Genomic DNA, 26,474 nt, shown 5'->3' on the forward strand with positions numbered 1-26,474 from the left:
ACCTCTGAAATTAAACCTCTGAAATTTTCAGGAACCTTCCCCTGGAACATCCCAATTCCCGCTGACACCTCCAGCTCTCAGAGAGAAGCTTTCCAAGTTTCCAGAGAGAAGCTTCCCGAGCTTCCAGAGAGAAGCTTTCCAAGCTTCCAGAGAGAAGCTTTCCAAGCTTCCAGAGAGAAGCTTTCCAAGCTTCCAGAGAGAAGCTTTCCAAGCTTCCAGAGAGAAGCTTTCCAAGCTTCCAGAGAGAAGCTTTCCAAGCTTCCAGAGAGAAGCTTTCCAAGCTTCCAGAGAGAAGCTTTCCAAGCTTCCAGATAGAAGCTTTCCAAGCTTCCAGAGAGAAGCTTTCCAAGCTTCCAGAGAGAAGCTTTCCAAGCTTCCAGAGAGAAGCTTTCCAAGCTTCCAGAGAGAAGCTTTCCAAGCTTCCAGAGAGAAGCTTTCCAAGCTTCCAGAGAGAAGCTTTCCAAGTTTCCAGAGAGAAGCTTTCCAAGCTTCCAGAGACAAGCTTCCAGAGAGAAGCTTTCCAAGCTTCCAGAGAGAAGCTTTCCAAGCTTCCAGAGAGAAGCTTTCCAAGCTTACAGAGAGAAGCTTTCCAAGCTTCCAGAGAGAAGCTTTCCAAGCTTCCAGAGAGAAGCTTTCCAAGCTTCCAGAGAGAAGCTTTCCAAGCTTCCAGAGAGAAGCTTTCCAAGCTTCCAGAGAGAAGCTTTCCAAGCTTCCAGAGAGAAGCTTTCCAAGCTTCCAGAGAGAAGCTTTCCAAGCTTCCAGAGAGAAGCTTTCCAAGCTTCCAGAGAGAAGCTTTCCAAGCTTCCAGAGAGAAGCTTTCCAAGCTTCCAGAGAGAAGCTTTCCAAGTTTCCAGAGAGAAGCTTTCCAAGCTTCCAGAGACAAGCTTCCAGAGAGAAGCTTTCCAAGCTTCCAGAGAGAAGCTTTCCAAGCTTCCAGAGAGAAGCTTTCCAAGCATCCAGAGAGAAGCTTTCCAAGCATCCAGAGAGAAGCTTTCCAAGCTTCCAGAGAGAAGCTTTCCAAGCTTCCAGAGAAAAGCTTTCCAAGCTTCCAGAGAGAAGCTTTCCAAGCTTCCAGAGAGAAGCTTTCCAAGCTTCCAGAGAGAAGCTTTCCAAGCTTCCAGAGAGAAGCTTTCCAAGCTTCCAGAGAGAAGCTTTCCAAGCTTCCAGAGAGAAGCTTTCCAAGCTTCCAGAGAGAAGCTTTCCAAGCTTCCAGAGAGAAGCTTTCCAAGCTTCCAGAGAGAAGCTTTCCAAGCTTCCAGAGAGAAGCTTTCCAAGCTTCCAGAGAGAAGCTTTCCAAGCTTCCAGAGAGAAGCTTTCCAAGCTTCCAGAGAGAAGCTTTCCAAGCTTCCAGAGAGAAGCTTTCCAAGCTTCCAGAGAGAAGCTTTCCAAGCTTCCAGATAGAAGCTTTCCAAGCTTCCAGAGAGAAGCTTTCCAAGCTTCCAGAGAGAAGCTTTCCAAGCTTCCAGAGAGAAGCTTTCCAAGCTTCCAGAGAGAAGCTTTCCAAGCTTCCAGAGAGAAGCTTTCCAAGCTTCCAGAGAGAAGCTTTCCAAGTTTCCAGAGAGAAGCTTTCCAAGCTTCCAGAGACAAGCTTCCAGAGAGAAGCTTTCCAAGCTTCCAGAGAGAAGCTTTCCAAGCTTCCAGAGAGAAGCTTTCCAAGCTTCCAGAGAGAAGCTTTCCAAGCTTCCAGAGAGAAGCTTTCCAAGCATCCAGAGAGAAGCTTTCCAAGCTTCCAGAGAGAAGCTTTCCAAGCTTCCAGAGAGAAGCTTTCCAAGCTTCCAGAGAGAAGCTTTCCAAGCTTCCAGAGAGAAGCTTTCCAAGCTTCCAGAGAGAAGCTTTCCAAGCTTCCAGAGAGAAGCTTTCCAAGCTTCCAGAGAGAAGCTTTCCAAGCTTCCAGAGAGAAGCTTTCCAAGCTTCCAGAGAGAAGCTTTCCAAGCTTCCAGAGAGAAGCTTTCCAAGCTTCCAGAGAGAAGCTTTCCAAGCTTCCAGAGAGAAGCTTTCCAAGCTTCCAGAGAGAAGCTTTCCAAGCTTCCAGAGAGAAGCTTTCCAAGCTTCCAAAGAGAAGCTTTCCAAGCTTCCAGAGAGAAGCTTTCCAAGCTTCCAGAGAGAAGCTTTCCAAGCTTCCAGAGAGAAGCTTTCCAAGCTTCCAGAGAGAAGCTTTCCAAGCTTCCAGAGAGAAGCTTTCCAAGCTTCCAGAGAGAAGCTTTCCAAGCTTCCAGAGAGAAGCTTTCAAAGCTTCCAGAGAGAAGCTTTCCAAGCTTCCAGAGAGAAGCTTTCCAAGCTTCTAGAGAGAAGCTTTCCAAGCTTCCAGAGAGAAGCTTTCCAAGCTTCCAGAGAGAAGCTTTCCAAGCTTCCAGAGAGAAGCTTTCCAAGCTTCCAGAGAGAAGCTTTCCAAGCTTCCAGAGAGAAGCTTTCCAAGCTTCCAGAGAGAAGCTTTCCAAGCTTCCAGAGAGAAGCTTTCCAAGCTTCCAGAGAGAAGCTTTCCAAGCTTCCAGAGAGAAGCTTTCCAAGCTTCCAGATAGAAGCTTTCCAAGCTTCCAGAGAGAAGCTTTCCAAGCTTCCAGAGAGAAGCTTTCCAAGCTTCCAGAGAGAAGCTTTCCAAGCTTCCAGAGAGAAGCTTTCCAAGCTTTCAGAGAGAAGCTTTCCAAGCTTCCAGAGAGAAGCTTTCCAAGCTTCCAGAGAGAAGCTTTCCAAGCTTCCAGAGAGAAGCTTTCCAAGCTTCCAGAGAGAAGCTTTCCAAGCTTCCAGAGAGAAGCTTTCCAAGCTTCCAGAGAGAAGCTTTCCAAGCTTCCAGAGAGAAGCTTTCCAAGCATCCAGAGAGACGCTTTCCAAGCTTCCAGAGAGAAGCTTTCCTAGCTTCCAGAGAGAAGCTTTCCAAGCTTCCAGGCAGAAGCTTTCCAAGTTTCCAGAGAGAAGCTTTCCAAGCTTCCAGGCAGAAGCTTTCCAAGTTTCCAGAGAGAAGCTTTCCAAGCCTCCAGACAGAAGCTTCCCAAGCTTCCAGAGAGAAGCTTTCCAAGCTTCCTAGGAGAAGCTTTCCAAGCTTCTAGAGAGAAGCTTTCCAAGCTTCCAGAGAGAAGCTCTCCAAGCTTCCAGAGAGAAGCTCTCCAAGCTTCCAGAGAGAAGCTCTCCAAGCTTCCAGAGAGAAGCTCTCCAAGCTTCCAGAGAGAAGCTCTCCAAGCTTGCAGAGAGAAGCTCTCCAAGCTTCCAGAGAGAAGCTTTCCAAGCTTCCAGAGAGAAGCTTTCCAAACTTTCAGAGAGAAGCTATGCAAGCTTCCAGAGAGAAGCTTTACAAGCTTCCAGAGAGAAGCTTTTCATGCTTCCAGATAGACGTTTTTCAAGCGTCAAGAGAGAAGCGTTCTAAGCTTCCAGAGAGAAGCTTTCCAAGCTTCCAGAGAGAAGCTTTCCAAGCTTTCAGAGAGAAGCTTTCCAAGCTTTCAGAGAGAAGCTTTCCAAGCTTCCAGAGACAAGCTTTCCAAGCTTTCAGAGAGAAGCTTTCCAAGCTTCCAGAGAGAAGCTTTCCAAGCTTCCAGAGAGAAGCTTTCCAAGCTTCCAGAGAGAAGCTTTCCAAGCTTCTAGAGAGAAGCTTTCCAAGCTTCCAGAGAGAAGCTTTCCAAGCTTTCAGAGAGAAGCTTTCCAAGCTTTCAGAGTTGAAACGTTTCATTGATCCGAATGTAAAAATGACTCGCAAAATATTGGAACTCTCCAAGAAAGATATTAGTATGTATACTGGTCTTATGACAGGTCATTGTCCGAGTCAATATCATTTGAAGCTAATCGGAAAACTTAAAAATGATCTGTGTCGTTTTTGTAACACAGAAAAGGAAGACTCAGAACATTTGTTATGCCATTGTCCGGCAATTTTTAATCAAAGAATTAGGTTCTTCGATAAGGGGCTACTTGAACCCTGTGAAATCTGGAGAACAAATCCTAGTACGGTATTGCACTTCATCCGATGTGTAGTACCGTGCTGGGGAAATGCTTTATGTCAAGTGATGACAACCACTCCCAATAGTGGTACGTTATCCAGACAAAGCTAAACAAAAATGGGAAATATGTCACAATAGATCAAAACAATGGTCGCAGTGATGCTAATACCCAACACGGAATAAAAAAAAAAAAAGCTTTCAGAGAGAAGCTTTCCAAGCTTCCAGAGAGAAGCTTTCCAAGCTTCCAGAGAGAAGCTTTCCAAGCTTCCAGAGAGAAGCCTTCCAAGCTTCCAGAGAGAAGCTTTCTAAGCATCCAGAGAAAAGATTTCCATGCTTCCAGAGAGAAACTTTCCAAGTATGCAGAAAGAAGCTCTTCAAGCTACCACAGAGAAGGTTTCCAAGCTACCAGAGAGAAGGTTTCCAAACTTCCAGAGAGAATCTATTCAAACTCGTAGAGAAAAGCTTTTCAAACTTCTAGAGCAAAGATTTTAGAGCTGCTGAAGGGAAGCTTTCTAAGCATCCAGAGAGAAGCTTCCTTAGCTTCTGGAATGAGGCTTTTCAAACTTCCAGAGAGAAGCTTTCCAAGCTTTCAGAGAGAAACTTGCCCAGCTTTCAGAGAGAAGCTTTCCAAGCTTTCAGAGAGAAGCTTTCCAAGCTTTCAGAGAAAAGCTTTCCAAGCTTTCAGAGAGAAGCTTTCCAAGCTTTCAGAGAGAAGCCTTCCAAGCTTTCAAAGAGAAGCTTACCAAGCTTTCAGAGAGAAGCTTTCCAAGCTTTCAGAGAGAAGCTTTCCAAGCTTCCAGAGCTTTCCTAGATTCCAGAGAGAAGCTTTCCACAATCAGGTTCTCAAACACCGGCCACTAGCCTAATTTTTGTTTTACCGTAAATTCTTGTTTAAATGGTGCATTGCACCTTCCCATTAAAACAGGCATTAATGCACATAAATACATGAACCCAGAAAAAAAAGATCCCGCACCCCAACTGAAATCAATCCCCATTATTAATCGATTCCCACGAAGTCCAATTACCACATATTTATGTCCGGGGGCCTGACCGTGCACAATTTGCACACCATAGATATCGATAGACGAGACTAGGTTCAGCGTTGTTAGGAGGATTGCTGGTGGCTGCTCCTTTGGACTCATGACTTCATGTCGCTGTGCAATAGACACCACTAGCAGCAACAGCAGGAGCAGCAGGCTCGACGTCGTCGTGGTAGGAGCTTCCTCATTCCTTCTACAATCGGCTGCTGTTGCTGGCCGTAGAGACAACGACAACAAATAATACCTTCTATTTTTATTGGGAGAAGCAATAGCCGATAAAGAGCTCCTTTCCATGATGCACAGTGAAAAAAAACCTACGTAAATCTTTGAACAGTCATTCAATATTCTAAATAAAAGAGAAATTTCAGACGGGTTTCGAACGCTGATCCTCGCAGTAACAGTCGTACACGATCTCCTTCGTTTATCTCAGCATGTTTCATTCAAAGTGATTATTTCAAAAGATGGAAAAATAATTTCTCGTGTGCATGAGTCGTTCAAACAGTAGGCGACGACAGAAATCAGTTCTCTTTCGCCCATCATATGAGCAATGGATGAATGCCCATAAAATGGTGAGCTCCTTCCATGTTATTTCGTTTTCATACGTAGTGATTTCAAACTTTTATTTCCTGTGCATCACCACATGCAGCATCCGCTAGGGGGGCCACTCGCAATTTGATACTCCACAGGTTGCAGCACTGCACTCTATTATGATTTGTGGTGGTGAATTGCTGTTTCTGCTGCATCGTGAACCCACCTCTGGCTGCTAAACGCGCAGCGCCGCGTTCCCAATTGAATGGCTTCGACCATGCGAAACATACATCAGCTCCTCTGGGAGTCATTTGCCAATGCCACACCGACCGACCAAGTAGCTCCGACGGAGAATGTGTCATTTGAGCAAGAAATAGGCTCAGCTTAGCGGAAAAAAGTATAGCACTTTAATTGAATAGAAAATAATCGCACAACAGTTGGTGTATAGCATGGGGAGTGCAATCTCCGCGCAAAACAACGACGACAATCGCCGCGCAGAAGAGGTCTGGTCTGGTCGGGCCCCCGACCAGATCCAACGAATGGTTTAAGACTTCAGAAGGGGTTCCAAGCTGAGGCGACCGCGCTGCCATGGAGCGCGGGGAAGAGCGCCAAAGGATTTTGATTTATTGTCAGCTTATGATAAATATTATGCGCCATTATAGGGGGTATAAGTAAGAGGGCTTCAAGTCGCGGCGGCACAAAACTGAGCTTACAAAGGAACATAATGTCACATAGTTGTCAAGCGCGTCGCTGCGCTGTTGAATCAACACAGAGTCGGGCATTTTTATGAATTAATGTGTTTCGCGAAACGCGTAATTGCTGGCGAAATTGACGAGCGCAATGAAGCGTTTTTCGAGGTTGACCCCTTCTAATGCATGTCATAATGCGCTTTTTTCGGTGATGGTAAAATAATAATTAACTACGGGACCGGTTTTTTGAAAACCTCGCTTCTCAAGCTTCTAAAAAGCCAAATTCAAAGCCTCCAGAAAGACAAAGTTTTCAACATCCAAAGGCTCCAGAAATAAACTTCTCATGCATACAGAGATAGTCATCCCAAAATTCCAGAGAAAAACGTCTAACAGAGAGTTTGGAAAGCTTTTAAATATTTTTTTTTTTAAATTGGAAAGCTTCTCTTTGGAAGCTTCGATACTTTTCTCTGGTAACTTGGAAGCATATCTCTGGTAGCTTGGAAAGCTTCTCTCTGGAAGCTTGGGAAGCTTTTCTCAGGAAGCTTGGAAAGATTATCTCTGGAAGATTGGAAAGCTTTTCTCTGGAAGCTTGGAAAGCTTTTCGCTGGAAGCTTAGAGAGCTTCTCTCTGCAAGCTTAAAAAGCTTCTCTCTGGAAGCTTAGAAAGCTTCCTCCTGGAAGCTTGAAAAGCTTCTCTCTGGATGCTTGGAAAGCTTCCTCCTGGAAGCTTGGAGAGCTTCTCTTGGAAGCTTGGAAAGCTTCTCTCTGTAGGCTTGGAAAGCTTCTCTCTGGAATCTTGGGAAGCTTTTCTCAGGAAGCTTGGAAAGATTGTCTCTGGAAGCTTGGGAGGATTCTCTCTGGAAGCTTGAAAAACTTCTCTCTAGAAGCTTGGAAAGCTTTTCTCTGGAAGCTTGGGAAGCTTCTCTCTGGAAGCTTGGAAAGCTTCTCTCTGGAAGCTTGGAAAGCTTCTCTCTGGAAGCTTGGAAAGCTTCTCTCTGGAAGCTTGGATAGCTTCTCTCTGGAAGCTTGGAAAGCTTCTCTCTGGAAGCTTGGAAAGCTTCTCTCTGGAAGCTTGGAAACCTTCTCTCTGGAAGCTTGGAAAGCTTCTCTTTGGAGGCTTGAACTGCTTATTTCTGGAAGCTAGGAAAGCTTCTTTCTGGAAGCTTGGAAAGCTTCTCTCTGGAAGTTTGGAAAGCTTCTCTCTGGAAGCTTGGAAAGCTTCTCTCTGGAAGCTTGGAAAGCTTCTCTCTGGAAGCTTGGAAAGCTTCTCTCTGGAAGCTTGGAAAGCTTCTCTCTGGAAGCTTGGAAAGCTTCTCTCTGGAAGCTTGGAAAGCTTCTCTCTGGAAGCTTGGAAAGCATCTCTCTGGAAGCTTGGAAAGCTTCTCTCTGGAAGCTTGGAAAGCTTCTCTCTGGAAGCTTGGAAAGCTTCTCTCTGGAAGCTTGGAAAGCTTCTCTCTGGAAGCTTGGAAAGCTTCTCTCTGGAAGCTTGGAAAGCTTCTCTCTGGAAGCTTGGACAGCTTCTCTCTGGAGGCTTGAACTGCTTATTTCTGGAAGCTAGGAAAGCTTCTTTCTGGAAGCTTGGAAAACTTCTCTCTGGAAGCTTGGAAAGCTTCTCTCTGGAAGCTTGGAAAGCTTCTCTCTGGAAGCTTGGAAAGCTTCTCTCAGGAGGCTTGGACTGCTTATTTCTGGAAGATTGGAAACCTGGATGTTTTTACCTGGAAAAATGGAAAGCTTCTTCAGGGCCGCTTGGAGAGCATCTTTCTTGAAGCTTTGAAAGCTTTCTCTTAGAAGCTCAGAAAGCTTATTCCTGAAAGTTGCGAAATCTTATTCCTAGAAGCTTCGAAAACTATTATCTGGTAGCTTGGAATGGAAAGTTTCTGTTTGAAAGCATAGAAACCTGGAGTGCTTTTTTTGCGGAAGCATGAGAAACTTCTTCCTGTTAGCTTAGAAAGCTTCTTCCTGGAAACTTGGGAAGCTTTTTCCTAGAGGCTTGGAAAGCTTCATTCAGGAAGCTCTGGAATATTCTTCCTGGAAGCTAGAAAAGGTTCTTCGTGGAAGCTTAGAAATCGGATGAACTAGCCTAGGGCTAAAAATCTCATTAAGTTAGAAAGCTACCTGGAAACTTGAAGAGGCTTGAAAAACTTTCGTGATTTGTGCCAACGTAAGAACAGTAACGACATTCACAATACGCGCGACGTGAGACGAAACATAACACTGAAGGCAATCAGTCGGACATTGTCCTGTTGATGGGCGACATCGCGCCCGAAACCGGTCGACGAAAGGTAATTTTTAATATCTTGACGATTGTAAGAACTATAAGTGTTATGTTTCGTCTCACGTCGCGCGTATTGTGAATGTCTTGAAAAACTTATCTCTGGTATCTTGGAAAGCTTTTCGTTGAAAGTTTGTAAAGCTACCTGCGAGAATTTTACTTCAAATCCTGTGAGAACTTCACTTGAAATGCCACAAGAATTTCACTTACAACTCTGTGAGAGTTTCTGATAAAACTCTATGAGAATTTCACTTGAAATTCTGTGAGAATTTCACTTGAATTTTATAAACGTTCAGCTTGAAATTTTATCAAAATTTCACTGTTGACCACAATTTTACTTTTATTCTGTGAGAATTTCACTACATATACTGTGACAATTTCTCTTGAAATTCTGTAACAATTTCGCATGAAATTTTGTGAGAATTTTATTTGAAATTCTGTGAGAAATTATCTTGAAAATTATCAAGAATTGCACTTGAAATTCTGTAAGAATTTCACTTGAAATTCCGTTAAAATTTCGCATGAACTTTTGTGAGAAATTCACTACAAATTAGTATGATTTTGACTTGAAATTCTGTGAAAATTCATTTTTTTTAAGAAATTCTGTGAGAATTTCATTTGAAATTCTGTGAGAACTTCACTTGAACTTCACTTCACTTCCCACTTTGTGGGAATTTGACTTGAAATTCTGTGAGAATTTTATTTGAAATTCTGTGAGAACTTCTCTGGAAATTCTCTGGGAACTTCTCTTGAAATTCTGTGAGAATTTCACTTGATATTCTGTAAGAATTTGACTTGAAATTCTGTGAGCATTTCACTTCAAATTCTTTGAGAATTGCACTTGTGTGTGAGAATTTCACTTGAAATTCTGTGAGATTTTCACTTGAAATTCTATGAGAATTTCACTTGAAGTTCAGTGAGAATTTTATTCGAAATTCTGTGAGAATTCCACTTAAAATTCTGTAAGAACTTCACTTGAAACTTTGTGAGAATTTGACTTGAAATTCTGTAAGAATTTCGACATTGATTTTTCATTTGGGCCTATCTGACATTTTCGAGTACTCTTCTTCGATCCTCTCTTTGTGTTATCACAGAATGTGGCTATCCAAAGTTATCCAAAGATTTTTGGTTGGAATACGAAGAAGACGACTACATGTTGCTGTAGAAACAAAAAGAATAATGATTTTGTTTGTTTTGATCAAGTTCTTATCGAAAGAGAGAGTTGAAGAAGAGAAATCGATCAAGTCAGTTAAGCCCTTAATTAAAACCATTGTCGATTTATTTTGAAATTCTGTGAGAATTTCTCTTGAAATTCTGTGAGAACTTCTCTTGAAATTCTGTGAGAATTTCACTTGAAATTCTGTGAGAATTTCACTTGAAATTCTGTAAGAATTTGACTTGAAAATCTGTCAGCATTTCACTTCAAGTTCTGTGAGAATTTCACTTGTAATTGTGTGAGAATTTCACATGAAATCCTGTGAGAATTTCACTTGAAATTCTGTGAAAATTTCATTTCAAATTCTGTGAAAATTTCACTTAAAATTCTGTGAGAATTTCACTTGAAATGCAGTGAGCAATCCACTTCAAATTCTGTGACATTCTGTTGAAATACTGTGAGAATTTCACTTGAAATTCTGTGAGAATTTCACTTGAAATTCTGTGAGAATTTCACTTGAAATTCTGTGAGAATTACACTTGAAATTCTGTGAGATTTTTACTTGAAATTGTATGAGAATTTCACTCAAAATTCTGTGAGAATTCTATTTGAAATTCTATGAGAATTTCATTTGAAATTCGGTGAGAATTTTATTCGAAATTATTTGACAACTTCTCTTGAAATTCGGTGAGAATTTTACTTGAAATTCTATGAGAATTTCATTTAGAATTCTGTGGAGATTTCACTTGAAACTCTGTGAAAATTTCACTTAAAATCCTATTCACTTGAAATATGCTTGAGCTCTAAAATATTTATAGCAATAAAAATATTCAAGAAAACAATCACACTTTTCATAATTGTTCCAATCCAGCGTCATGGACTCGCCTTTTTCATCCAATCCGCCTGTTTCCCATTCCAGGAGAAGCAAACAAGTGCAGCCTAGTTCGTAGGGTCTGCACGTTAGCCCCTCCAGAAGCGATTGCTGCCGTTGTTGTTCGGTTTAATATAAGGCTACTCAAGTGAATGGTCTCAATTTCGTGTTGTCGTCGCCTGTCGTGTTGTTTACTTGTACACTGTCGCGTTTGCTCTCGTTCTGCATCTGCAGCAGGCAGGCAAGCACATTCGGGGCGTAGCAGCCAGAGTGTGAACCAGAAAAAAGGGGATTCTCCTGTTGCTTCATGTCTTGGAAAAAAAAAAATTTGAAAACTGAAAGTTCTCGATTTAAATTCTCAATTGAAATTTTCAGTTGAAATTCTTAAATGAAATTCTCATTTGAAATTTTCTAACAAAATTCTCAATTGAAATTTTCACTTAATATGATCAATTGAAATTCTCAACTGAAATAGTCAATTGAAATTCTCAATTGAAATTTTTATTGAAATTTTCAATTGAAATTCTCAATTGAAAATTATCAAATGAAATTGTCAATTGATATTATAATTACCAATTGAAATTCTCAATTGACTCACTAAATTTGTAACTATCAGTTGAAATGATAATTGAAATTCTAAGCGAATTTCATTCGATGTTTTCTCGTTTCCTCTCAAAATTTCCTAGTTTTTCGAGAAATTCTGCAGCGCCTTTCCTAAAACAGACCCATAGCCTTTCTAATCTCAAGTCCCACCACCGTGAACAGTGATTGATCCGATCCATTTCCACCTCGCCTAGCAGCTTCATTTTAATGGTTGGGAACGTGTACTGCGCTGAAAGCAAAACAACATCGCACCATTTACAGGAGATAACTCCTTTGCTCTCCATTCTCGCCCAACAAGACCTTCGTGAATATCCCCACCGCACGCCTGCCTCACCACCATCAGTAGTTGGTGGGTTTGGCCCTTTTTTCCGTCGTAGTCGGCGACGTGGTGCCATACGCTGGCTGATGAGAATCGACATCAACTTTAAGATCGAGTTCGTCGTCGTCGTTCCCACCAGCTCAGCTCTTTCCATGTATTCTCTAGCTCCTGGGATCAGCTCGATCCGCCATGGAAACATATTCCACTCATTAGCAAAACACACATAAAGTCGGACGAATCGAACGGCGCGCTCGCGAACAAAGACCATCTCTTCCAACCGAACCTAGTTGAAACGTAAATTTTCACAATTAATTCTCCTGCCGTCGTTGGGGCTTTCGTTCCAGGCATCTTGGGAAGACATGGCAACGCACTTTCCCGCCCATTTTATAGATTGATTGGAGCTTTCTCGCAGAGGGTCCTGATGCCTTTTCGTTGAGTAAAGTTTCCATCCGTTATGTCTTGTGAATCGGTTTACCTACAACAACTGCTGCTTGGGATCGCCACCTACACCTAAATTGATGTTAGTTGCAATTGCTGGTAGAATTAGGCGAAACTGATAGGTTGGGCTGAAAAATCACTTGAAGATCAGAGTTATCAGTGGTCAATAAGTAAGAATTTCACTTAAAAGTCATTGAAAGTTTCATTTGAAATTCAGTGAGAATTTCATTTGAAATTCAGTGAGAATTTCATTTGAAATTCTGCGAGAATTTCATTTGAAATTCAGTAAAAATTTCATTTGAAATTTAGTGAGAATTTCAATTGAAATTCAGTGAGAATTTCAATTGAAATTCAGAGAAAATTTCAATTGAAATTCAGTGAGAATTTCATTTGAAATTCAGTGAGAATTCTAATTGAGATTCAGTGATAATTTCATTCGAAATTCAGCGAGAGTTGCATTTGAAATTCTGTGAGAATTTGTTTTAAAATTTATTAAGAATTTTATTGGAAATTCCATGGGAAATCTAGTAATAACATCGCTGGGAATCCTAAGAGATTTGCTAGAAATTAAGTGAGATGATTTTTCCCGCACCAACGCCCAATACTACCCACAACAACCCACGCACAACGCAATCAAACTCTGCATTCGCCTTCGCCCGAAAGAAATGGGAAAATACTGGTGAACGGCAAATTATAAAAACTCAATTTCGATAAATAATTTACGATCATCAATTAAACTGATAACAACAACCGGCCAGGCAGGGCTCGGCCAACGCGTACCGCCACCAACCAACGGTAACATGTGTGTGGTTGCGTTTGGCTCGTGCCCACCGTCGTTGTCGCCGTCGTCGTCGTTTTAAGTCGTTTCAGCTTCAAAGTCAGTGAAGATAACGACTGGTAGACTGACTGACCAATACGGGAGCGTGTGCGACGAACGCGAGCGAGCGCGCGCGCGTTCGCACTCGTTCGCCCGATTGCACTCAATTTATTAATTTTATTCCAATTGCAGAATACTGGTTCTTCTTCTTTGAGGAAATGGAAGGAAGAACTGCCACCGACTGAGGTGGGCTGCAGGCAGGTACACGTGTTTCAGTAATTTGCGCTGTCCGGTTGTTGTCTCCGATCCGAAGACCTGGAGTTGATCTGTGTACATACTTGGTGGGCAGCAGAGTTGATTTCCAATTAGTGCCCGAAGTATGCAATATGGGTGGGAGGATGAAATTTGTGTCTTGTCAAGCAGGAGAATGTCGCAGAAAAGTGGTTCAGAGCTGTGAGAGGAATTTGTCATTGCAGTTTCTGAGTTGTAAGTGAAAGTTTTTCAAAATTTCAAGTGAAATTATCATTGTATTTCAAACGATATTCCAAAAAACAAATCATTTCAAGTTCTTGCAGGAAGTGAAATTCTCTCAGAATTTCAAGTGAAATTTTCACAGAATTTCAAGTGAAATTGTCACAGAATTTCAAGTGAAATTGTCACAGAATTTCAAGTGAAATTGTCACAGAATTTCAAGTGAAATTGTCACAGAATTTCAAGTGAAATTGTCACAGAATTTCAAATGAACTTCTCAGAATTTCAAATGAAATTCTCAAAATTTTAAATGAAATTCTCAAAATTTCAAATGAAATTCTCAGAATTTCAAATGAATTTCTCAGGATTTAAAATGAAATTTGCAGAATTTAAAATGAAATTCTCAGAATTTCAAATGGAATTATTAGAATTTCAAATGAAATTCTCAGAATTTCACATGAAATTCTCAGAAATTCACATGAAATTCTCAGAATTTCACATGAAATTTTCAGAATTACAAATGAAATTCTCAGTATTTCAAATGAAATTCTCAGAATATCAAATGAAATTCTCAGAATTTCAAATGAAATTCTCAGAATTTCACATGAAATTTTCAAAATTTCGCATGAAATTCTTAGAATTCCACATGAAACTCTTAGAATTTTATATGAAATTCTCAGAATTTCACAAGAAATTCTCAGAATTTCACAAGAAATTCTCAGAATTTCTCAAGAAATTCTCAGAAATTCTCAGAATTTCACAAGAAATTCTCAGAAATTCTCAGAATTTCACAAGAAATTCTCAGAATTTCACAAGAAATTCTCAGAATTTCACAAGAAATTCTCAGAATTTCACATGAAATTCTCCCAGAATTTCACATTAAATTCTCCCAGAATTTCACATGAAATTCCCAGAACTTCACAAATTCCTAAAATTTTACATGAAATTGTCACAGAGTGCAAATGAAATTATAACAAAATCTCAAATGAATTCTCACAAAATTTCAAATGAAATTCTCACAGAGTTTCAAATAAAATTCTCGCAGAATTTCAAAAGAAATTCTCCCAGAATTTCAAATGAAATTCTTCCAGAATTTCAAGTGAAACTCTCACGGAAACTCAAGTGAAATTTTCGCAGTATTTTAATGGAAATTCTCACAGAATTTCTCAAATGAATTCTCACAAAATTTCAAATGAAATTCTCACAGAGTTTCAAATTAAATTCTCGTAGAATTTCAAATGAAATTCTGCCAGAATTTCAAATGAAATTCTTCCAGAATTTCAAGTGAAACTCTCACGGAAACTCAAGTGAAATTTTTGCAGTATTTTAATGGAAATTCTCACAGAATTTCTAAAAAAATTCTCGCTGAATTTCGTGTGAAATTCTCACAGAATTTTGAGTGAGATCCTCACGGAACTTCAAAATAAATTTTCACAGACTTCGTTATGAAATTCTCACAGAACTGTGTGAGAGTTTTCCACAGAATTTAGAATGAATTTGACACAAAATTTCAAATGAAATTATCACGCATTTTTACGTGATAGCTATAGGGATTTCAAGTGACGTGCTCTCAGATGATGGCAATCGCATCATCACTTATTGCATTACCCACCCGTAATGCGTCAAGGTTGACCCGTGCGAAACGGGGCGATCTCCCATTAGGCAGACCACTGACGGTGCGAGACCTCCACCAATCGGGCTGCATCGTCGCTTCGGTTGACCGCACAAATCTCATAAATCATTCCGGGTGCTTCGGCGGTTCAGCGCGAAAGAAGATGTGCCGCAGAAGTTGCATAGAGTGAGCAATAGCATCATCATAATCGCATATTCGCACGACACGACGACGACGCGACGGGGCGGGAGTCAAAAGTCACACGGGGCGGCTTCTTTGAAGGCGGTTGGTTTCCAATTCAGCTGCATTGCATTCAGTTACCTACAGATCATGATGATCGTCGTCGTCAGCGAAGTCACTGTCGGTTGATCGCCGGTGGACGCGAGTGCTAAGTATCTGTGGCGGGCGGTTGCACAGCGGTAGAGAGTGATATGACGGGATGGTCAGAATTCTTGGAACGATTGGAAGCTTCTGATTAGCCAAAAAAATGCATGCAGATGATCCAAGTAACAATGACAGCTGATTAACAGGTTATTCAGCCAAAATTTCCAAGATCAAGCTTAAGATCGGCTTATTCATCTGTTGTACAGCCTCAAGATCTGCTAACAAATCCACAAACCAGCTATCTATGGTCATTTTTATAAATTTTTATATTTTTTTTACTTTTTTTTAACAACATCATTTTGTGGAAGTTTGTAGGTATGGTCAGAAATCTTGAAAAATTGTAAGCTTCTCGTTAGCCAAAAAATCCATGAACCTTAAGATCTGCTAACGTAACCACCCACCAGCTATCTATGGTAACTTTCATTCATTTATTTTTTATTAGCATCGATCTATGGAAGTTTGACATAAATGTTAGATGATAGACTATCTGCGGTCATTTTTATAGATTTTTATTATTTTTTTACCAGCATTGATCTACGGAAGTTCGTAGGTATGGTCAGAAGTCTTGAATAATTGAAAGCTTCTGGTAAGCCAAAAAATCCATGGAGATGAACCTTAAGAGCTGCTAACAAAACCACAAACCAGTTATCTATGGTCATTTTCATGTTTTTTTTTAATTTTTTTACTTTTTTAACAGCATTGATCCGAATTTTTATTTACTTTTTTACTATTTTCAACAGCACCGAATGGATGTTTAAAGAGATAATCAGAAGTCTTGAATAATTAGAGGCTACTGATTAGCCAAAAAATCCATGGAGATGAACCTTAAGATCTGCTAACGTAACAACCACACACCAGCTATCTATGGTCACTTTTATTCATTTATTTTATAGGGTATTGGTTCCCTTCTTAAGCATGTGGCTCCCATTTTCATCCTACGAAAAACAAAGGATTGAAGCGCTGTTTGTTTTGTTTCTTATTTTTGTATTTTTTGTTCGAAGTGAGCACCCATGAAAACAAAAAGAACGGAATCAATCGGTGTCGTAATCGCTTGTTTTCGAATAGGATGAATATGGCAGCGTGAGATTAATGATGGAGCACATACCCTATATTTTTTTAGTTTTGATCAGCATTGATCTATGGAAATTTGACATGAGAGATGTTAGAAGTCTTGGAACGATTGGAAGCTTCTATTTTGCCAAATAATTCATGGATATGAACCATAAGATCTGTTAACAAATCCATAAACCAGCTATCTGTAGTCATTTTTATATATTTTTTAATTTTTTTTTAACAGCATCGATTTATGGAAGTTTGTAGGTATGGTCAGAAGTCTTGAATAATTAAAAACTTCAGGTTAGCCAAAAAGTTCATGGATATGAACCTTAAGAGCTGCTAACGTAACCACAAACAAGTTATCTATGGTCATTTTTATAAATTTTGAGTTTTTACAACACCGATCTGTGGAAGTTTGTAGGTATGGTCAGAAGTATTGAACAATTGGAAGCTCCTGGTTAGCCAAAGAATAATTGGAAGCCTCTGATAAGCCGAAAAACCTATAGAAATCAACCTTAAGATCTGTTTGTGTAACCACAAACTCGCTTACTATGATCATTTTTATTTCTTTCTTTTCTTTTGCTTTTTTTATTTTTTTCAACGACTTTGATCCATACAAGTTTTAAGAGATGTTCAATATTCATGAACGATTTGTAGCTTCCGGTTAGCTTAAAATTCCATCGAGTTGAATCTCAAGATCTGCTTGCGTAACCAGCTATCTAGGATCTTTTTTTAAATATTTAGTTTTGGAATTTGACCAAGAGTTTTTCTCGTCTTGACCCATTGTGCGACAGCAAAGATATCGATTTGGACCGGACCAGTCCGGACGAATCGCATCTCACTCAAGCGCTGGCACTGGCGCTGACCGACTGCAGCGAAGGAATCTCCCGCTGTGAGCGGTCAGTTCCCGCGGATCGTACACGGCGCATGTTAAGGGCTACCGGTTCCAGCGGAGCTTTGAGGGATGCCGTTTCTGCGACGATCTTCGCTCGGTGGTGGTGGTGTTGGTGATTGATTTTCGATCGAATCAGTTCAGACGGGGTTATGCATGGGAAGACTTACCTTGTGGGCTCGGATGGAGGCGCCCTCTGAGCAAGCTAGTGTTACGTCCACCAGACTCTCGTCCTGCAGCAATTGGCTAAACACCCCTAACAGGTTGGATTGATGATTGTGCCACCTCAAGCAGTAATGCTCACTGCCCATGTCGGTGACAGCTTACGCTGCTGTTTTGGAGGATGAAGAAAGAGAAAAAGAAGGGAAATTGATTAGTGAAATTGGCGTGGGAAATTGAAGTTGAATGTTTTGATAAAAAAAATAAAAATATTCCCCATTATTTCAAAAAAAAATGGAATAAGATTAAAAAAACGTTTAACCAAATTTGAAGAGTAACTTTGATGCAACATAATGCTGAATTATGAAAGTAGAAACCCCAAGGAGAATTCATAATGAATGCTGAAAAATTCATTTGATAATTTTAAATAAATTCCTACAAAATAAAAAAAAAATGAAAAAAAAAGAAATTAAAAAAAAGTAAAAAAAACAAATCCGGTGAAAGTTGAACGAAACATACCTAATGCAGATTTTTTAAAGAAAAAACTTTATATTCACAGAGAATTCTCAAAAAAAAAAAACACTTAAAATAAAAAAAAAATCTGACGAAATATATTTTGAAAATCGAATTAAAATTGCCAGAAAAAGCAATCATTTCAAATTTGTTGAAAATTAGTTGAGGCGTACACCCTACTGAGTTTCATGCTTTGGTGATTGCCTGAGCGTATTTTGTTGGTTTTAAACTGTCATGCATATTCCAACATTCAACTCCAGTCATTCTTTTCTGGTAAAATTGCTGCAGAAATCAATGAAATCAATGATTTTTTTTCATCCAGGGATTTCACCAGGTGTTATTTTTGTAGAGAAGCGAAGTGCGAGGAAATGGAACTGCTGTGCCGTTCACAAGAAACACGTAAGTTCTACCAGAAGCTCAACGCATCCCGCAAAGGCTACGTGCCGCAAGCCGAAATCTGCAGGGATAAGGACGGGAGCCTCCTGACGGACAAACGTGAGGTGATCGAAAGGTGGAAGCAGCACTTCGACGAGCACCTGAATGGCGAAGAGAATGTAGGCACGGAGCACCAAGGCAGCGGAGGAAATGACTATGTTGGTGCAGCAGAGGACGGGAACGAACCAACTCCCACGCTGAGGGAAGTTAAGGATGCCATCCACAGGCTCATGAATGCTGCTTACAAAGTGCTATTCCAGATCATCTTCCGTCGTATTTTACCTAAAGTAAATGAGTTCGTGGGAAGTTACCAAGTCGGCTTCATCGATGGCCGCTCGACAACGGACCAACCGAGATGTTCAACAGACTGTGACCTCTTGAGGAGTTCTTCGTCGGCGAATACCAGGCTGGTTTTCGTGAGGGCCGATCAACGGCGGATCAAATGTTTATCCTGCGGATGATCCTAGAGAAATTTCGGGAATATAACTTGCAAACTTACCATCTGTTCATTGCTTTTAAAGCAGTGTACGATTCAGTGAAAAGAAACGGGCTTTGGCAGATAATGTCAGAACATGGTTTTCCGGCGAAACTAATTAGGCTGATACGCGCAACGCTGGGTGGATCAAAATCAAGTATTCGGATCGCGGACGAAGTGTCTACGTCGTTTGTGACCTTGGATGGATTGAAGCAGGGGGATGCTCTTTCAAATTTATTGTTCAACATTGCACTCGAAGGAGCGATTAGGAGGTCAGGCGTGCAGAGGAATGGCTCTATCATCACACGATCGCACATACTCCTCGGTTTTGCGGACGATATTGATCTCATCGGCAACGATCGTAGGGCAGTGGAGGAAGCTTATGCTCCTTTGAAGAGAGCGACGATTAACTCTACCAAGACGAAGTACATGATAGCGGATAGAGACAGAAGCAGGTCTAGTGGTGTTAGTTCTGAGGTAGTGTTTTATGGGGATGTGTTTGAAGTTGTTGAAGAATTTGATTAATCTTGGAACACATGTGACATGTGACAATGACGTTTCCCGTGAAGTGAAAAGGCGTATTGCAGCTGCGAATAGGGCCTTTTACGGATTGCGTAGCCAGCTTAGGTTCCGTAACTTGCAAACGTGAACAAAATTCGCTCTGTATATGACGTTGATTCTTTCATTATCCCTCTACGGTCACGAAGCGTGGACGTTAAAACTGCCCATAATCGCATAGTTGACGTAACCACCATTGACAATGCACACTGGGCCAGAAACAGAGATTAGCAAGACAAAACCTCTAGCACATTGGGGTTACGTCCTATTAAGTTGGTGTCTTCGGCAAAGTTGTTGGGTTTTATCTGCGCCTCAAATTGCGCTTGGAATTTAGTTCGTTAAACCGCCGCATAGGTGGCGCTGCTGTGCTAACTTTTTTATTTCACATCCTAGAGCTTTGCCGTCTTCAGCAAAGTTGTAGAACAGGCAAAAATATGAAAAGTTGTCGAAGACACCAAAACTGTAGCTCTGAAAATAACAAAGTTATATTGAATTTTATAAACGAACGACTAAATTTTCGGTTTTATGTCATTCTTTTGTTTTGCAGCCTACATGTTGCCATGGCAACAGAAAACAATAATCACAGTATTCGAACAATGTCATACATTTGAAATTGTATTTCACTCTTGCAACAATCATGTGTTTTGAGGAATAATACATACATTTGTCTAGGTATGACTAATAGAAATTCCTGTTTTAGTGTATATGAGTGATATAGCGTAATCTGTACCTTGCTGATTTTTCCCGAATGAAACGCATGAAGGTGAGTAAATTCACTTCTTGAATCTTTTCAAACATTCGGGACTGCTACAAGACGCTGCCACTCACTTTACGCCCACCGCAAATTCCAGATTGTCGTGCATCCAAATAAGTTTATTTTCAGTATTTGACAAGTCTAAAGAGGAGCCTAATTTGAGCCCAAACGAATTCCAAAAAATAAACTGAATCGGATATAAGTTAGCTGAGATATTGTGGTTGGCGTAAAGTGGATGACAGCGTCCCACCTTTACCTTTGTTTTATCCGTTTTCGCGTCAAATCTGAAACAATATCAACTGCAACAGAAAATCTGAAAGATTTGTCGGATAAAAGTTTTCGAATTATTCTTTTACAGGTTTTGTACGATTTCAAAATAGCAAAATGGCTAAAGGTAGGATTTTTTTTCACTAATAGGGTATTCGTACCCTTTTTAAGCATATGGCTCCCATTTCCATCCTACGAAGAACACGGGTTTGAAGCGTTGTTTGTTTTGTTTCTTGTTTTTGTGTTTTTGTTAGAAGTGAGCAGATAAAAAAACAAAAAGACGGAACGGCACCGTTTGAATCGCTTGTTTTCAAATAGGATGAACTTGGGAACGTGAGATTACTTATGACACTTACACCCTACCTTAATTATTATATCAAGCGTAATGCGTTTGCTGAGAAATTTCATGAACATCTTTTAAAACATTTCACCATCGGGGCAATTGATTTTAATTTTCTTATAAGATTCCACCTACTTCATCGACAGTTTTATTTTCAACAAAATCCCGCAATATTCTGCATGCTAATGCTGCTTACTTCAATTATACTTAATATTAGTGAATTAAAATAATATACATTTAGTCCGCTATCTTGACAACCCACAAAGGCCGTGAATGGATAATTTGTTAACTTTTATCTGATAAATTCTTCAGTTTTGCTGTTGATATTGCTTCTGATTTGATGTTAAAATGCATGAAACAAAAGTATAAAAGAAACTAGAAGTGAATCCACCAAAAATGCGTTTGATTCGGGCAAAATCAGGAAGATGCACATCGACAGCTAGCGATATAACATTCATATACATTAAAACAGGAATTTCTACTAGTAATACAAATGTATATATTATTCCTCAAAACGCATGATTGTTGCAAGAGTGAAATACAATTACAAATGTACAATCGTGTTCGCCTACTGCGATTGTTGTTTTCTGTTGCCATGGCAACATGTAGGCTGAAAAACAAGAAAATGACATAAAACCGAAAATTTAGTCGTTCGTTTACAAAATTCAATGTAACTTTGTTATTTTCAGAGCTACAGTTTTGGTGTCTTCGACAACTTTTCATATTTTTGCCTGTTCTACAACTTTGCCGAAGACGGCAAAGCTCTAGGATGTGAAATAAAAAAGTTAACACCGCAGCGCCACCTATGCGGCGGTTTAACGAACTAAATTCCAAGCGCAATTTGAGGCGCAGATAAAACCCAACAACTTTGCCGAAGACACCAACTTGATAGGACGTAACTCCAATGTGCTAGAGGTTTTGTCTTGCTAATCTCTGTTTCTGGCCCAGTGTGCAATGTCAGCACTCACAAGCTAATATCTATCAATTGTGCATAATAGTGACTAGTTTTATTCAATTGAGCTCAAGATCTAATCACTAGCTAGATATCAACGTGAAAAAAAAATCATAAACTTTTCATTAATCATTGGTAAAATTTCAAAAGTGTGTTGAAAACTACAGTGGCGCTTACGTCAACTATGCGATTATGGGCAGAAAAGAGGTAGACCGAAATGCTTCTGGCGTTTTTGAGCGCAAAGTGCTGCGGACAGTTCTCAGAGGGAAACAAGAAAATGGAGTGTGACGCAGACGCATGAATCCCGAGTTGTACCAAGTGTACGAAGATGCGAATATTGTGAAACGTGTAAAATACGGCAGACTTCAGTGGGCTGGACACGTAGTGCGAATGTCGGAAGAAAGAATAGCAAAAACAATATTCAGCAGAGCAGTTTTAGAAGATCTACGATCCCTACACGTTCGGAGAAACTGTAAGAACATCGCCCAAGACCGACGAAGGCGGTGCTCTACTATGCGCTCGGCGTTGGAGTAAAGTTACTTTGTAGCCAACAAGGCATCAAGGTAGGTAACTCGGTATCTAGATTGTTCTTGTTGCAAAAAAATTGTACAGTAATCTATGCTCTGCTTCAACATGACCATGAATCTCTTCCTTCAAATGGGGCACCCTACGCATTCCCCGAATCTGGGTCTGTTTAAACTTGTGCCACCAACCACCACCTGAAAAATCCAGAGCTCGAGGGACAAAAAAGATTTGTATGTAGTATCAACTGTACGTACGTACAAGTCCCGTTTCATTCCGTTTGCGTTTCCGATACCACAACATCTCAGCAAAAATGTCCCAAGGTACAAAAATTCACTTAACAATCGCGAGCGGGCACCTCTTAAACGAACTCACACACTTTAATTGTCGCCGGTAGCGGATTTTCGCGAAAGCTAGCTTTACCGTTTAGAAATGCGCACATTCCTGTTCCACGCCGTGTCGGGATCGCGACGCTTAGCAGCGGCAAAACAAGATGAACCGCGACCGTGGAATGAGAGCAAAAGGTGTGATCTATGTGGACCTTCTACCTCCCGGCCCTCCTTCACCACCCTCTGTTCCGCAACATGGGGGCATTAGGAGCTAAAGGGGATTCCACAGCCGGCCCAACTGAAATGAAAAATGGTTCTCTAATTTAATCGTTTGCGCACCATCGAATGCGCTTGTCGGACTACTCTAGTTCGCGGTCCACCACACCGCCATGGTGGCGGCGTCCATTATTGGATGCAAATGCACACAAACTGTAGCAGCAGCACTAGCAGCAATTTGAGGCACCTCCGCAGCTTAGAGAAGGAAGGTGTTGCACCGACGACGAGTGCGAGTCCATATGCGCGCGCAATGCAATGGTTATTACCATTTTAGCGAGCTTTGGAACCAAAGCGCGCCAAATGGTGAAAAATGCACGAAAGTCAACCCAGCGACCACCCCCGCTGCACACCAGACTAACGTCGCGTCGTCGTGTGCCAATGGAAATGGATCCCTTTCCGTGGGAGGGCGGAGGAAAGAGTACCGGGTTGAGGGGGTTAATATAAATTAAGCGCAGGTTTTTGCATCATTAATTATTCTATTTATCTCGGGGAGTGAGCTCTCGTGAGGAATGTCCGGGTGCGTTACTTATGCGGAAATCTGGAGAAGTGTAAATCGTAGTGCTCTGGGTGAGTTGTTTTCTACGGAATAACGGACTTCTGGTGCTTTGGAAAGGCATTGGAAGTGTTTGAATAGCGAAGTTCTTTGTCCGCTCGTCATCTCATTTCACAAAAGCGGTATCGAAAAGTAAAATTGTCGAAAAATTTCAAACAAAAGAATTTCTAGAGCAATTGTCAAAAAGTTTCAGGTAAAATTTATAAAAATTGCAAGCTAAATTCTTACAGAATTTCAAGTGGAGTTCTCGAAGAATTTAGAGCGAAATTCTCACAGAATTTCAAGTGAAATTTTCCAAAAATTTTAATTAAAATTCTCACAGAAATTTTCACAGAGTTTCAACTGCAATTTTCACAAAACTTTAACTGAATTTCTCACAGATTTTCAAATAAAATTCTCACAGAATTTCAAATGAAATCCTATCAAGTTCAATCGAAATTCTCACAGAATTTTAGTTTAAATTCTCTCAGAATTTCATCTGATATTCTGAAAGAATTCCAACAGAATTACAAGTAAAATTCTCATAAAATGTCTAGTGAAGCTCCCACAGAATTTCAAGTAAAATTCTCAAAGAATTTCAAGTGAAATTCTCACAGAATTTCAAATGAAATTCTCACAGAATATCAAATGACATTCGCACAGAATATCAAATGACATTCGCATGGAATGTCAAGTGAAATTGCCACAGATTTGCGAGTGAAATTGTCAAATAATTTCAAGTAAAACTCTCACAAAATTTCAAGCATAACTTTCACAGATTTTCAATTCAACCTCACAGAATTTCAAATGAAATTCTCACAGAATCTAAAATGACATTCTTACAGAATTCCAAATGACATTCGCATGAAATGTCAAATGGAATTCTCACATAATCTCCAGTAAAATTCTCACAGGATTTCAAGTGAAGTTCTCACAGAAATTCCAGCGTAATTTTCACAGAATCAAACGCTCACAGAATTTCAAATGCTATTTTCATTGGCGTAATATGAAATTCTCACTGAATGTCAAGTGAAATTTTCACAGAATTTCAAGTGAAATTCTCACAGAATTCCAAGTGAAATTCTCACAGAATATAAAGTAAAATTGAAACAGAATTACAAATGAAATTTGCACAGAATTTGTCATAGATCTTTAAGTGACTGTTGCAACGAATATATAGTAAAATTGTCTTCTAATATCCAGTAAAGTTTAGCTAAACTTGACACTTTTTAAACTTCCAAAGCACATTCTTGCCCAACGTGGAACAAAAACAAAACCATGCGAATTCCTTCTTTCTCTTCATCTTCCATTTCCCCTTCCATTACCCATAATTTAATTCCAATATTGTTTAATTCAGGTCCGAACACAAAAATCAAACCCGTGTTATGCTTCAATTCATTATCGAATTAAAAATGTAGATTTTCACATTATAATGCATATAAATTAGTTCGCCACCTTCCCCTTTCGATGGCCGTGTGGCTGCTGCTGCTGCTGTCCAGAGCACGCGTTCGCAGTGCCCGAAGGCACAACCTACGCGGCTGCTGCTGCTGCCACTTCCAAGCGAAACGTACGGACCACGTTGCTGCTGCTGCCTGCCTGCCTGCCAATAATCGCGGCATATCGATCTCGATCGGATTAGCTCGGTTCGATGTGTTCACGCTTTTTGCTTACACATGTGCCCGTGCCCGTCCGCGCGCCAACTTGGTCCACTCAGACCCTCGGGGTTCTTCCTTGTTCTTGGTTTCGCGCGAGAGCGAGCGACCGAGCTCTCTAATGGTAGGAGGAAATTGGGAATCAGGACACGCCGGACCAAACGGCCGACCAGGCCAGGCGAAGCAAAAACCAACAAACATCTCGTCGTCGTCGTTGTCCGTTTGGCGCGCTGAGCTGACCAAACAGCTAATGGGAAATCGAGGGAAAATGCACCTTTGTGAAAATATAAACCTATTGAACACGGCTCAGTTATGCTAAACAGCACTTGAGCCATGCCAAATAATATCACGTAAATATCGGGAAAAAAATTGTGAGACTTTCACTCAAAATTCTGTGAGAATTACACTAGAATTTCACTTGAAATTCTGTGCGAATTTCATTCGAAATTCTGTGAGAATTTTACTCGAAATTGTTTGAGAATTAAATTTGAATTTGCGTGAGGATGTCACTAGATATTAAAAAAAAAATACACTTGAATTCTGCGAGAATTTCACTTGAAATTCTGTGAGAATTTTATCTGAAATTCTGTGAGAATTTCACTTGAAATTCTGTGAGAATTTCATCTGAAATTCTGTGAGAATTTCGCTTTAAATTTCACGATAATTTCACTCGAAATTTAATGAGAATTTCATTTCAAATGCAGTGAGAATTTCTTTTGAAATTTTGTGAGAATTTCACATGAAACTCTGTGAAAATTTCACTTAAAATTCTGTGCGAATTTCGTTTGAACTGTTGTGGGAGCTTCATTTTAAATACTGTGAGAATTTTATTTGAAATTCTGTGGGATTTTCATTTGAAATTCTGTGAGAATTTCATTTGAAATTCTGTTTGTATTTCATATGAAGATATAATTTCACTTGAATTCAGTAAAAAATTCACTCGAAATTCTGCGAGAATTTTACTTGAAGTTCTGTGAGAATTTGAGTTGAAATTCTTTGAGAATTTCAGTTGAAATTCTGTGAAAACTACATTTGAAATTCCGTGAGATTTTCACATGAAATTCTGTGAGAATTTCACTTGAAATTCTGTGAGAATTTCAGTTGAAATTCTGTGAGAGCTTCAGTTGAAATTTCGTGAGAATTTCAGTTGAAGTTCTGTGAGAATTTCATCTAAAATACTGAGAATTTCATTTGATATTCTATCACAATTTCACTTGTAATGCTGTGAGAATTTCACTTGTAATACTGTGAGAATTTCACTTGAAATACTGTGAGAATTTCACATGAAATCCTGTAAAAAATTCGTTTGAAATTCTGCCAGAATTTCATTTGAAATTCTGCCAGAATTTCATTTGAAATTCTGTCAGAATTTCACTTGAAACTCTGTGTTATATTCACCTGAATTTCTGTGAGAATTCCCTTTGAAATTCTTTGAGAATTTCACCTAAAATTGTATGAGAATTTCAATTGATATTCTGTGAGAGTTTCAAATGAAGCACCACGGTATTCCATTCCAAATCGCGCATTTAATGCTGATCCCCCCTCAGCTGGCAGTGCTTTTTGTTTTCGCGCCCGCGTTTCGAGTTTGGAAGGCGGAAAATATGTTGCCACAACAGCACAGGCAGACCGGGCACAGCTTT

The 26,474-nt window shown here is 40.1% G+C and overlaps 1 protein-coding gene across 5 annotated transcripts in view; it reads right to left on the reverse strand.

Moving 5' to 3' along the window:
• The window catches only part of LOC109428579 (protein tramtrack, beta isoform), a 289,306-nt gene that overhangs the window by 155,176 nt on the left and 107,656 nt on the right, over positions 1-26,474 (reverse strand). For 4 of the 5 annotated variants that reach the window (XM_029856800.2, XM_062844373.1, XM_062844376.1 and 1 more), the window contains exon 2: positions 17,241-17,401. In XM_029856800.2, coding sequence (XP_029712660.2) covers positions 17,241-17,381 — 141 coding nt within the window. In that variant the 5' untranslated portion in view covers positions 17,382-17,401. The remainder of the gene's footprint in view (positions 1-17,240; positions 17,402-26,474) is intronic. The other variant, XM_062844374.1, reaches the window with a different exon arrangement.

The sequence above is a fragment of the Aedes albopictus genome, chromosome 1, assembly GCF_035046485.1.
Source record: "Aedes albopictus strain Foshan chromosome 1, AalbF5, whole genome shotgun sequence".
NCBI lineage: Eukaryota > Metazoa > Arthropoda > Insecta > Diptera > Culicidae > Aedes > Aedes albopictus.